This window comes from Rattus norvegicus, chromosome 5 (assembly GCF_021556685.1).
Source record: "Rattus norvegicus strain SHRSP/BbbUtx chromosome 5, alternate assembly SHRSP_T2T, whole genome shotgun sequence".
Classification (NCBI taxonomy): Eukaryota; Metazoa; Chordata; class Mammalia; order Rodentia; family Muridae; genus Rattus; species Rattus norvegicus.
Genome location: NC_141538.1, coordinates 172,883,303 through 172,896,832, shown reverse-complemented (window position 1 = coordinate 172,896,832; position 13,530 = coordinate 172,883,303). Strand labels below are relative to the sequence as shown.

At 50.0% G+C, this 13,530-nt stretch overlaps 2 protein-coding genes across 11 annotated transcripts in view; one reads left to right on the top strand and one right to left on the bottom strand.

The window, feature by feature from the left end:
- The window catches only part of Samd11 (sterile alpha motif domain containing 11), an 18,186-nt gene extending 16,229 nt beyond the window's left edge, over positions 1–1,957 (top strand). For 3 of the 7 annotated variants that reach the window (XR_015687449.1, XR_015687448.1, XR_015687451.1), the window contains exons 10-14: positions 16–94; positions 172–683; positions 830–941; positions 1,109–1,219; positions 1,336–1,957. Coding sequence is in view for 3 of the 7 variants with exons in the window: in XM_087659989.1 (XP_087516115.1) it covers positions 16–94; positions 172–683; positions 830–951; positions 1,109–1,219; positions 1,336–1,578 (1,067 nt within the window). In the remaining 4 variants the exon portion in view is untranslated. Of the gene's footprint in view, positions 1–15; positions 146–171; positions 684–829; positions 952–1,108; positions 1,220–1,335 lie in introns of those variants that run through there. The other 4 variants (XR_015687450.1, XM_087659989.1, NM_001415981.1 and 1 more) reach the window with 2 other exon arrangements.
- Noc2l (NOC2-like nucleolar associated transcriptional repressor) lies at positions 1,689–13,530 on the bottom strand. 4 transcript variants are annotated; one of them, NR_174168.1, is given in 19 exon segments: positions 1,689–2,118; positions 2,369–2,430; positions 2,898–3,047; positions 3,332–3,445; positions 3,570–3,713; positions 4,672–4,773; positions 5,160–5,273; positions 6,256–6,367; positions 7,194–7,333; positions 7,509–7,697; positions 8,484–8,597; positions 8,864–8,974; positions 9,089–9,167; positions 10,118–10,208; positions 10,295–10,415; positions 11,797–11,925; positions 12,008–12,182; positions 13,191–13,349; positions 13,464–13,530. NR_174168.1 is itself a non-coding variant. In NM_001399191.1 (19 exon segments), coding segments are annotated over 19 exon segments (2,247 nt in total). In that variant the 5' UTR covers positions 13,490–13,530; the 3' UTR covers positions 1,689–2,017.

The window sequence follows — 13,530 nt, the reverse complement described above, 5'->3', positions numbered from 1 at the left end:
GTTTTTCTATCCCAGGTTACAGCTTCCTGCCCTCTGCCCAGGCTGAGATGTTAGCTCGGCAACAGGAGCTCCTACGGAAGCAGAGCTTGGCTCGGTAAGCACCTGGAAGATCAGAGGGAGTAGTTTTAAGCACGCCCAGGCTGACTCCCACCATCTGTCCTTTTGGTCCAGGCTGGAGATGTCTGAGTTGCTTAGGCAGAAAGAACTGGGCAGTGTTCACCGGCCACAGCTACTGGCGCCAGAGGTGGCCTTGCATATCCCTGAGGGTCCTGACGAGCTCCAACGACGTGGCTCCATGCTGGTTTTGAAACATGGCTCAGCACCACTACTGGCCCTGCCACCCCAGGGACCCCCAGGCCCAGGACCCCCTATTCCAGCCAAGGAGTCTGCCCGAAGCCGGTCCCAAAAGGGGAGTCTTGGTGCTGCCTCAGCTCAGCCCAGCGAGCCTAAGGAGACAACAAGGGCTGGCCTCTGGGCTCAAGATGTCTCTGAGGAGCCATCCAAGGACTCAGATGGAGAGGACCCTGAGATAGCAGCTGCCCGGGGAGGGGCCTCTACTCCCAGCCAAGTCCCAGCAGGAGGGACCAGAGCAGAAGGAAAGGGGCTTCTATCAGGGTCCACATTGCCCCCTCCTCTGCCCCTGGGATTCCCCTGTGGGGCAGTCAGCCCCTACTTCCACACAGGTGGGCAACCCTAGCCACCCACTGATAGGGGGTTCCACGGGGAGAAAAATCCTGTCACTGAGCCAACTAAGAGAAAGGCCAGCCAATGGGAAGGAGGCAAAGAAATGGAAAAGCCCAAGCCCTAGTGACATCCTTTTTATCTCCAGGCACCATGGGGGGACTCTTCACTGACGAGGAGACCACAGGTCCTGAGGATATCAACAAGTGGACTGTAGATGATGTCTGCAACTTCGTGGGGGGCCTTTCTGGCTGTGGCGAGTATGCCAGGGTGAGGGGAGTGGCAGGTCCCTAGGGCTTGGCCAAGAGGCCCAGTTCTGGGCAATGTCCCAGTCTCTACACCCCACGAAAGAAGGACTTTCCTTTTTCTGAGTTATTTCTCCATGTAAGACGTACAACTCTACTCTATGGGCCTAACTTGTCCCCAGGTATTCAGAGAACAAGGAATAGATGGAGAAACTTTGCCTCTACTGACAGAAGAGCACCTTCTGAACACCATGGGACTGAAGCTTGGGCCTGCCCTCAAGATCAGGGCACAAGTAAGTATGTCCAGTGCTTTTATCCATCTAGAAAGGGCATAAGGATTCTTTGTACCTGGAGTTGTACCTATGCCCCTTTAACTAGCAGGCATTCACCCAGCTTCATCTCTTTGTAGGTGGCCAAGCGCCTGGGCCGTGTCTTCTACATGGCCAGCTTCCCTGTGGCCCTGCCAGTGCAGACACCAAGCCTGCAAGCACCTGTGCTCAGCCCAGGACATCAACCTCTGTCCCCAGCAACCACCACCTCCCCATATGAAGGGACCCACCTGCCCACAGGCCAAGCCTCACCAAAGCAGGAGAATGGGTCAGGGACCATAGCTCTGCTCCCAGGGGCCCCAGATCCTTCCCAGCTTCTCTAATGACCTAGCAGGCATCCATCATACTCCCTAACACCCAGTCAAACTGCCCACCCCACCCCACCCCACCCCCAGGGTATTTCCCCTTTTTAGATGCAAAAATGCCAAGAGTATTTTTAAAAGGAAAACATATGGCTTAATAAGAAAGTAATGGATTCACCTTCTAGGGATAACTGCAGAGGTCTGCAGACAAACCAAAGACAAAGTGGAGAGGCCATGGAGCCACCCTCCCCACTCTGAACTGGGACAACTCTGTAGGTCAGGGTCAGCCTCCTGCTTGGGGCAGCAGAAGGCTCTGCAGAAATAGTTCTCTTTCAGGGTCATAATGGCTCTTAGAACACTTGTTCTGTTGTGCTGTAACAATAAAACCCTGTTTACTGTCTCCTGTCCTCTTGCAAAACAGTTGTTGTCCTCAAGGCCTCCAGGAGCTGGCAGGAGGCCCTCAGTCCTCTTCTGAGAGCTGAAGATCCTCTAGCTCATCCTGTGGTCCCTGAGCCAGCTGCCACAGTTCACTCAGATCCACCCCTGTGTCTGTGTCTCCATCTACAGAGAAAGAAGAGGCTACATAAACTCTGCTACATCATGAAAAAGCCTTAGAATTTATTTACTCATCACTAATTAATTACAGCTTTAATTAAATTTATCAGTGTGCTATAGCTGGTTGCTAGAGAGTACAGAGCAGCTGGCCTGGCACCCCAGGGAGGGACATAAGCCTGGCTTAGAGCTGCCTTCTCATGGCCTCGCCTTAAGACAGACTCCAGGGCCAGCCTATTTCATAACAGAAACCACTTACCCTCTGAACTGCTGTCACTATCTTCCTTATGTTCTTCCTCCTGACCTCCTTCTTTCATTCCTCTGTGAGATTCCAGGAGCCCAGGAACTCCTGCAAGTGAAGAAGCATCACAGACACATGCAAACCACAGGTGCAAGGCAAGCCCAGCAGCCCTCTGGACATCCAACAGGGGCCCAGGTCTCAGCAGTGGCAAGGGGGCCACCAGCCCTTTCTGTCACCTATATGGAGACCCCAGCATGGTGACAATTACCCATACTGTGTGCCCAGCTTAAACTTAGGGGCCACTGAGTAGTATAAGAAACAGATCTAGAGATGGGCTAGAGAAATGGTTCAGTGGTTTAAAGACCTGAGTTTGACTCTCAGTGCCCACATAGAGGCTCACAAATGTCTCTAACTCCAGTCTCAGGGGATCTGTGATACAGACATACACATAGGCAAAACAGAGACATAAAAAATTAAAAACAACAACAAAACAGGTTTGCCCACCAGCCAGATCTGAATGTCCCAGACACACACAAGTCTTAACCACTCCCACCTCAGGCCTCACCTCTCTCAAAGAAGTCTGTGCTGTCCTCTCCCTCAGAACTGTCCAACTCAAACAGGTCTTTTAATTCTTTCCTGTCTTCATCCTTCCTGTCTTCTACTTTCCGCCTTTTGATCTCTGGGAAGTTCAGGTCTTCTAGCTTCAAGGACCAAACACAGAAAACAAATGAGGGTGGGGAGGAGCCAAGAGGACTGGGTAGAACTTAGCTTGGTCCAGGCCACCTCAGGTACCACCCATAGCAATGCGTGGGGCTAGCTGCCCTGCAGGGACAGCAGTGTACAGACTTCACTCAAACTCACCTCTTTTGTCCCTGCTGCTTTTGTTTCCTTTCCCAACTTCATTCCCTCAGCCCAGACCCCTTCACAAGTAACCTGCTTGACCACTTTCTACCAGGCCATCTTCACAGACCCCAGCCATACCCGCTCTTTGCCACTGATCTCCAGCTGGATCTCACGGTCCCTCAGCTTCTTCCAGTGGCTGTAGTATCTGGTGAGAGGGGTCCCCTCTTCACGGACCTTCTTCTCCCAAGCATCCTAAGGATTGAGTAAATTCAGGACCACGATCATCCTGGGAAACCCTTAAACACCCCCTTAAACCACACCCTAATTGGGACCTCAGACAGCACCATTCCAGTCCAGATGCCAAGCCCCAACCCACCACTGCCAGCTGGTCAGACACACTGAAGGTCACTCTCTGTCGAAGGCTTCGGATGTGTTCTGCGTTCTCTTGCACTTTCTCCAGCAGCTGACGCACCTGCCGGCAGTAGTTAGCCACTTTGCACTCCCGGAGAAAAGATTTCAGCTGCAGAAAGGAAGGACTCAGTACAGCTCCAGTGACAGTCCCACTCCTCACCCCCGAGGGGTCCAAGTAGTGAAAAGCCATGTGATAATCACGAGACACAAGGACCTGCTATCAATGTCTTAATTAGGTCTAACAGGCATAAGATGTAGCTCATGTGTTTTACTCGTGTGCTGTCTGAGTGCTTCTGCAGCAGCCTGAGAGGCAAGCAGCTGAAGAGCTGTAGAAGCCATAAAACCTTTTTTTTTTTTTTTCTATTTTGATTTTAACTGAAAACACATCTGCTAACTCCTCCTCTGGATCCACACATCCATACACCTAAAATGCTGAGCCTAAAACTAAGGTGTTCTGACTACCTGGCATCATCAGTGAAGAGGACACAGGGGGAGCCCAGTGCCACATCATGAAGCAAGAGGGATAGAGCGCATGTGCACAGCTATATATGTGACTTCCTCCTTCACACGAACACCTGTGTCTGCATGAGCCTGGCACAGGTATAGCTCAGATATGAGCAACAAGATGGGAACTCGCTGAGCTGAGAGCAAACAGATTCTCGGACCACATAGGAAAGCAAAATATAGACCAGACCAACCCAGGCTTTAGACTTCCATAGTCTATGGAAGGCTCCAGCCAGCCTGGGGAAGGGTCCGTAAATCCTTGAGATCCTGATTAAGTGGCCCAACTTTGTCAGGGGCTGGTAATCCTTTACAAGTTAATTCCACAGTCCCTAGAGAAAAGCTCCTCAAGTTACCAAGGCAATAATCACTCTCTTCCTGCACTGGCACCAATGCACCTGCACTGGCACCTGGCTGCCAGGTAGCTAGATAAACATGGTGTTGTTACTGGTCTTCTAGGACTAGAACATAAGGGGAAGACAAACCTATTAAAAGATTGTCCAAGTGAGTCACAAAGAGGATGCCAAGGTCTGGCCAGGGAAGGAAGTCGGGTGCTGAGCACCTACCTGTAGAACAGTAGGCAGCACCAACTCCGGGAAAGCGATGCTGTGGGCCTGGCCGTGCAGGTATTCCATAATAAGGTCATACAGCTGTTCCAGCAGACCATCCTGAGGGGGCAGGCCCAACTCCATCAGTGAAGCCCAGCAGCCCATGATCTATTTCACCCTGACTCTGCTCGATCTCCAAGACCAGGGCTATAAAACAGAACTCACAGCCTCCTGCAGCCACACCCAGCTTCACAGGGACCGAGATTAAAGAGTCATTGCTCTATGACTACAGAAATCTCAATCTCAGCATTTGAGAGATGGAACTCTGAGAGTTCAAGGCCAGCCTGATCTACCTAATAAGTTCCAGGACAGTGAGGCCTCACAATAGAGAGATCTGGTCTCAAAAGAAACCACAAATGCAGAGCAATGGGAATCCCTCCCTTGTATACCAGCGGCCTGAAACATAGCCCCAGGCCTTTCCCAGAGGGCCTTGAGGTCAGGCTCACCCGGTATGCCTTCTCCTGCAGGTTGGTGCTGGACAGCTTCAAGATCACAGAGAAGTTGATGGGCTTGGAGCTCATGCGGCCTGGCCGCTTATTGAAGTCCACCTGTTGGAAAATCTACCCACAGAGTGTCAGCCCAATCCAAAGAGATGCCCCAAGACTAGGCTGCACACCTAAAGACAGCTCAAACCCCACAGAAGCCTCCAGACCCTATTCACCTTCCAGAGCCCTGAGCCCCTTGGCAGATAACCATAAGGATTGCTGTATACACCTAAGTTATGGAGACAGTGGTTATATGGATCTAGGCCTCATGCATCCCAGGCATTGTGGATATAACCATCAACAAAAAACACAGAGAGGAGAGAGACAAGTGACAGGGGAAAGACTGTTTTCCACACCCCACAGACTTTGCAGGCTATATCCTTTGGCCTTCCTAAGAGGAAAACAGGAGCCTAGCCTAATCTTTTGGTCCAAGGATGCCTCCCCAACTACTAGGAGACCCCCCACCCCACCACACCCACACAGAGCAGGTAAGGAGCCACAAGGTACATGCAGAGGCATAGACGGAAAGTTCTACAAGAAACTTCTATGTCTTCTACATAGACAGAAAGTCCTGACAAGAGAACTTATATAGCAATAAGTTGCTGGAAGCTGAACCAGATACAACGATTAATGATTAATTGGGGGCAGAGAATGTTCTTTCTCTATCTGAGCAGAGGATAGTAACTAATATATAGAACTGAGATCAATTTCCCCTTTTATCCTACCCATAAGTTAAAGTAAGGGCAGTGACACTCTGTCAGCAGAGGGCTTGGTGTCAACCTTTGTGGTTCACTTTCTCAGTGAATCTGGACCTGATGTGAAGAGCCCAAGGGCAGGTACAGTGAACCAAGGCAGAGGTCAGAATAAGGTCTACCTAGGATAACAAGAAAGGTGTCATAGTAAGTGTGAGATTTGGAGAGACTGAACGCAGATCTGAAAGGACTGCCAAGATAGGAGGCCACAGGGCCATTGTTAGAAGTTACTACTGGCAGACTTGGAGATGTGATTTCCAAAAGACATTTCTAAGTCTAACCCAAGTTGTGCCAAGCACAGTCACCTCGAGAATGAAGGGCAGAACAGGGATGAAGGTACCGACGGTCTGGGACAGCAGTGTCAGGGCACGTACACAATGCATGCGTAACGGATAAAAGCGGGCAGTGGGCAACAACCTGGAAAAAGAAGAAGCAGAGCCTAGTCAGGCAGCCAGGCCCAAACATCAGCATTAACTGCCTACTGCCTCTGACTCCTCCCCATTCACAAGCTCCAGCCACAGGAGGGTTCTCATCACTCCTACAGGGTGAGTACACATAGCACCCACGGGGAACAGTAATTTAAATAGTCAATCAAGAGGGCACAACCAAAATACGTGGCCTTGGATACTGCCCCACTGCTCAGCTGTGGGACTGGAAAGACACCCATCCAGCTTTAATCTAGAGCCATCCACTCCTTTCCTCTCCACTCCTGCCTCCTCTCCTCTCCACCTGCTGCCTCCTCTCCTCTCCACCTACTGCTCTGTTTTCCTGTACTACCTGCCTTCTTCCCTTCCTAGCCCAGTCTTCAGTGTCAGGAGAAAGCTCAGGAGGACAGAGGCCCCTCCTAGCCAGAGAGGTATACAGCATATTTGCAGCATATCAAAAGCACTTAGAACTAGATGTGATTGCCCTCCAACTAACTGCATGAGGGCCCAAGCAGGCCTCAGAACACACAGGCGCTCCACTGTGGACAGCTAACCTATTTACCTAAGTTGAGGCTGACTGCAAAGCCCAGATGGCTGAGATCTATATCCAGTCATCTTCCCAGGCCCTTCCTCAGAAACCACAAACACAAAAGCTAATATTTAAAGTGTGGCGCCGGAGAAAATTCTTTGTACAATGTAGTTCACAGAAGCTAGCAGATCAGAAACTTCTGCTCTAAACCAAGAGCACTGCTAAATAACTGAGGAACTTGCTGCCCCCAAGCCCAGATAATCGAACTTAGCCCTGTCCCTGAACTCACTTGATACAGCCAATGATGATCTGTGAGAGAGGGTAGAGTAAGGGTTGCAGGACCTCGCTGGAACCAAGGGCACTCAGGACTCGACACCACAGGTACAGGCAGTGCACGTATTGCCAGTTGTACACAGACTGGTATGTCTCCTGGTGAGAGTGACATCCACATCTAAGGCCCATTTTTCCTGCAGAATCACCCAAAGCCTCCCTCCAGAGTGCTGAGGGAGACTGCTCCCATTAAACGCCCCCATTAGAAGGTGACGTCCAGCATGCCCTAAGGCCTGGGGTGGGGCTACTGGCTTAGAAGGGTCTGACCTCGTACCTTCTTGCCAGTGGTCATAGCATTACGCAGGTGGACTGCAAGCTGTCGGATGTAGAGGAAGGCGTGCTGATAGGAGACGCTGGGGTCCAGGGCAAGCAGTTCCGTCAGTGTCCGCTGCATGAAGCTTATGAGGGGGAGGGTACTGGGAGAGGTGAACTTGCAGTTTCTCACATACATGATGTACATTTGCTGACAGACAAACCAAAGTTAAGAGCCACCTGAGCAACCACTGTCCAGCTCCAAGTCCCCTGCCAACACCTAGGACTTTCCATTAGAACTGCAGTCCCAAGCTCAGCTGCAGACTCAATCTTAATGGTTCCCAGCATTCAAAGACTCTGATGTTTCTCAGCCTACACATTTGCATCCACCAGCCTCAAGGCAAATCATCTAAGGTATGCAGAAGAGAGGAAAGTGAAGGGTAAGAGAAGGGTAAGATGGGGGCTGGGGATTTAGCTCAGGGGATTTAGAGCGCTTACCTAGGAAGCGCAAGGCCCTGGGTTCGGTCCCCAGCTCCAAAAAAAAAAAAAAAAAAAAAAAAAAAAAACCAAAAAAAAAAAAAAAAAAAAAGAGAGAAGGGTAAGATGGGGAATAGGCAAGGACAGGACTGAAGGGCTAGAAGTACAGAAGATGCTGTGCTTCATGCTGAGTCTGTGCAGCGGGACTCCAGATGATGCCGCCCCAGGCTTGGAGCTGGACAGCAGGGTCTGATCTTGGTTGTGGCCTCAGACATGTTCCTATTTTATACCTTTAACATCCTCATCCCAAGGGGAAAAGAGCCCCCTCCCACCACTACCACCAATACCTACAAGACCATGGAGTCTGTTTCCATCACCACCCTATTTTCTTGGTAAGAAAACTGTGATCAGAGTTTGGTGTCAAGTCCCAGTAAGGACCGTCAACCACCAAGACCATCTGCCGGGCGCTCATGCTGATTCCCAACCTAGACTCAATGAACAAACAGAAGACTACCACTACCTTCAGGATGGGACCAAGAAAGGATTCCTTCTTGTGCCGGCAGACTTTGATGAGTACCAGGAAGGCCAGGACCCGCAGAGATTCTTCACCCGTGCTCCACAGAACTATCATCCTCTGAGAAAAAGATACATCACTGCCCTTCCTGGCCTAGAACCCTGCATGGCTAGCAGGCACGCCTCAGTGGAACCTATTCTCACATTACTAAGCAATGCTGCCCTGAAAGGACTGAGGGCTGAGACTGGGTCCCTTGGCTTGGTAGAGGACACAGCAGCAGTAGAACAAGTACAGGCACAAATGCTACCGCTGTCCTAGCCAGGAGTAGGGAAAAGGCAGCATATGCACACCTAGCTACACCAACACAGTAGGACGGGCCAACCTACCTTGACCAGCATTCGGCACTGCTTAGGGAAAGTCAGGTAGTAAGGAACCAAAATGCTGATATGCTGCAGGACAGCGGCAGACACCGTGGCTTCAGCCAGAGAGGCGACCAGCTAAAGGAGAGGAGAATAATGAGGCCCAAAGTCATTCAAGCCTGGGGTGTAGGAAGCACCAGACTATCAGACATGACCAGGGCTCCTGGGACTCCTGACCCACCAGAACAGTACCTGTACAACTGCACTCAGATATGTCTTCACATCCACACGAAGCTTCCCCCACAGTGGGCTACTAGAGGGCAGCAGCATCCTGCAGGGAATACACCCACCCAATCCTGAAATTCAGACACAAGTCTGCCCAAGCACAAGGTCAGATAACCCGATCACCAAAGCCAAGGGGCTCCCTGAGTATAGCCCAGACTGACCCCGGCAGGAAAGCAACACCTGCCCCCTGCACAGGCCACCAACTTGGCCACAGTTCAAGTCTAACTTCCCCAAGTATCTTTCCTTGGACTTTCTCAGATATATTTCTCTTCTAAGTCCCTGTAGTTCTATCCATTCAAACTCATTGCCAGCATTGGAGACCCATGGGACCTAACCAGTCACCCCTTGCTGCTCCAGGTTGTGTGTCTTGGACCTGTATATGCCACATACCATAAAAAATGTGCTTATAAAACTCCAGACCCTTAGCTGACAATAGCTGAGCACTTGGCAACAGCAATTAATTCCCTGTGGGTTTCATGCCTTATTCCTTAAGTGTCTGGGTGCTTAGTACACAGCAGATGTTTACCAAAATCTACAGAGCTGTACCAAGGACAAACAAACAGAGTCCATAAAGATACCCCACTGTCTAACCTTCCAGGTTTCTAAACTAACACCATCTCATCTGTGCGACACCTTAAGCATTGTATCCAATTCAGGAGGCAACCTGAACTGCCCCTCCATGACAACTGCTCTCCAGAGTCTGGGTGCATTAGCCACTGCCCTGGGCTTCTGTGCAATCACGTCTACCCTCCTCATCTAGAGGTTCCCTTACCCCCTCATTCTCTGCTGCCTCTAAATGGACACATCCTGCCAATGCATCAACCAACAGCCACCAATTTCTCTTTCAGGTTTTGCTCTTCTGTTTTTGCTGCCTCAAGACATAGCTGTGTCTACTCTTGGTTCATGACTCATCTGTATTTATTAGCTGTTCTCTGTGCTTTAGGCCTTTCTGTGACCTCCTGTACATTAACGACAAAAGCCCTGGCCACCCCTTACCGGCTGCTATCCTTTACTGTCTTTGCAAACAGTAGCTTCTGAAGGCAACCACAGAGGTCTCGAATGCAGAAGGTAACCAGAGCATTGAACACTGCAAGGAATAAGAGTGTTATTCACCTGTATAGGGAACATAGGTTCACACTGAAGCCTGGCCCAGGTCCCTTGTCCCCAGCTCACCAGCACTGTCTGTGACCTGGAACCTGCAAGTCTCAGGAGCTTCCTGGTCTCCTTGGGTGGTGGCTACAGCTGCCCGGAATGCCTGTACAACTTCATGAAACAGCTTGGGAGTAAGGTGGTGCTGAAGGGGCAAGAGATCAAGATCACTAGAGGAGTAGTTCACAGTACCTGGCTCCAGGAACCTCCTGGAAAAGACGCTCCTAACCCACAGTCTCAGGCCCAGAGCAATTGTGGGCCTAAGATCACTGGACCATGAGCCAACAACAAAAAAGGTATTGATCCCATTTGGTCAGGAAGAGCACGTCTCAGGAATCCCAGAAGACAGGGGAGAGATTGCTGTATTACAAACCACTCCAGAAAGTATATAGGAATTCCCCCTTTCCACTCCCTTCCCTAAAGAAACCAATATGAGAGCAAAGCATGATAGCTGATGTCTATGATGCCAGCACAGGGAAAGCAAAGGCAAGGAGACTACAACAGAGTTCAAGGTTAGCCACAGGGTGATTTACATAGTGATCTCCTTTATTCATAGGACAATGACTTCATTTCCTACTCCCCAGTGAACAAATAATGCTAAAAGTCTGACTATGGTCCAAAAAGCTTATGTAGTAGAAATTTAATATCCAAGTTTATTTGGTGGTATTTGGAAATAGAGCCTTTCAAAAGTAATCAAGATTACATGAAATGAGGTTCAGGTCTTCATGCTGGCATTAGCTGACTTATAAGACAGATACTGGGAACAAGTTTGGCACTTTTAACCCCAGCACTCAGAAAACAGAAACAGTTCTACATATCAAGCTCCAAGACAGCCACAACTAATGAGATCCTGTCTCAGAACAAAAACAAAAACAAAACAAGAGACAGGCCTCAGGAAAGCTCAAGGACCTAGAATGTACACGTCCTGGGCTTGCTATCTAACAACTCAAGAGAGACATAACTTAACAAGGATCATAACACAGGCCTTTACCAAGACCACCACCATGCTCTTAGACCTGCCACCTTTCAGGGCTGTGAGCCAGTCTGGGGCTGGAGAGATGGCTTGGCAGTTAAGAGTTCTGACTGCTCTTCCAAATGATCCAGGTTTGATTCCCAGCAACTACATGGTGGCTCACAACCATCTGTTAACAATGAACGTAAACGTGGTACGCAAACATATATGCAGGTGAAACATATATACATACATATGAACACACGCACGCATGCACGCACAAAAGCTACAACAACAAAAAACAAATTACCCAGTCTGTGGCATCCTGTTAAAGCAACAGGAAATGAAACAAACTCTACACCCCCCCCACAATGGCCAGCACCCCGAGAGGATGAGAAGGAAGTAGGCAGGACTACACATTACAAATTGGGAGACATAGCTGGAGGAACCTGGCACTTAGAAAGACCCTCACTGTGTACTTTCCAGAAACATACTCTTTTCACCTACTGTCTCAGACACCTCAAATGGGCCAGGTCAGAGTCTCCTGCCTGTGGAGACTTATACTGCTTCTCACCATGGCGCCCTGCTTCCACCTCTCCACCATGGCAAGGGTCACAGGTACAGGCTCATTCTTCTTCCTCTGCAGCCCTCTGGGCAATGTGTCACTGTCCCCTCCTCCATCTTCCTCCGTTTCACTTGTTTCCTGTACCAGATTCAAAAGAACAAAGCTGGGAAAGAGTACAGAAATCATAGGTGCCCCAATGCCCAGGTCTGCCAGGTTTCACCTCCAGCCTATCTGGCAGGGAGTGGAATTGCTCTTCTTCCTCCACAGAGGTGTCTGAGTCACTGAAGTTCAGTAGGCTCTGGTCATTCTCCTGCAGGAACTTGTAGAACTCAGGGTCTCTGTCCTTGAGCCGAGAGAGCTGGTCTTTGTGCTCAGAAGCACGCCCCTTATGCAGGCTGAGAAAATGGGTGTCAATAAAGCTGGTGAAAAGCCAACAGGGGAAGGAGTTTTCTGTCCTCCCACATAGCCAATTTGGTTGCTGCCTCAACGAGGTCATATTAATATATCCCCTTCCTGGAAGGACCAATGACCAAGCATGAAGATTATCCAGAGGTAAATCATCAGGCTCATGTTTCTTCCATAATCACACATATACAGCACCTTTGACATTGTTTCAACAAAACCATTTCAAATTCAGCTTAAGATCAGGCACTCCCTGGCCAGCTATGCACCTACCATGCTCACCTCATTGTTGTAAACTGTCATTAGCTCTCCCACAACAACTCCAAACCATGTGTGCACTTCCCCTCAAAACTCTCCACTTCCAACGTTGCAACTCTTCCAATCACAACCCTAGAGACTCCTTTTGTATGTCAATTCGCTGCTCAACCCTGAGACAGCTTCCCATTTTACCAAAAGTCTTTATAGAACCAGGCCCGTTTATTGTCACTCTTGATTTGCTACCTTCCTGGATCTGTTCTGCCACAGCCATTCTCTACTCCAATTCCTCCAAGGCTGCCTGCTTTTTCTTTGCAGTTCTTGCTCACATTGCGATCAAGTTGTCATCATTCCACATCAAGCCCCGCACCCATCTCTGCCCTGGCAAACACGCTCTCCCGTCTCTGTTTTCCCCTACTACCCATAGTTATTTTTCCTCCAACACACCCACTGGTTTATCCAGGACCAAGTGCTTTTCTTGTTTGTTTGTTTTTTCTTTTTCTTCTTTTTTTTTCTTTTTTCTTTTTTTCGGAGCTGGGGACCGAACCCAGGGCCTTGTGCTCGCTAGGCAAGAGCTCTACCGCTGAGCTAAATCCCCAACCCCTGTTTGTTTGTTTTTAAAAAGGCTTCTACACTATCTTCTAACGCACACTGGCCCAAAGCCGGCTAACCCACAGCACGGGCACCAAAGAACTACAGAAGCAGATCGCCGTGCGGCGGGGCCGGAGGGAGGGGCGGGCGCTCACCTGGGTGAGGTGTGCGCTCCCCGCTGCTCCCGGTTAGCGACTGCTCTTTGCCCTTTTTTCTCCTTCGCCGCAGGCTCCTTGATGTCCTCCAGCTCCGACTCGGATTCCGACTCAAAGCCCGAGGCCAAGAACTCGTCGACTGTTAACTCCGCCAGTCGCCTGCAAGTTATATCGGGTCAAGACCTCTGCCGGCCCGCCAACCACACTTAGAAACGTAAAGAACCTGGGGGCGAGCGCCTGCCGGGGGTCCGGACGCCCATTTATTCAACTCACCTCCGTGGACAGCGAGACACAGCCATGATGCTCAAAGCAGCATGCGCCGCACTTCCGGGCCCACAAT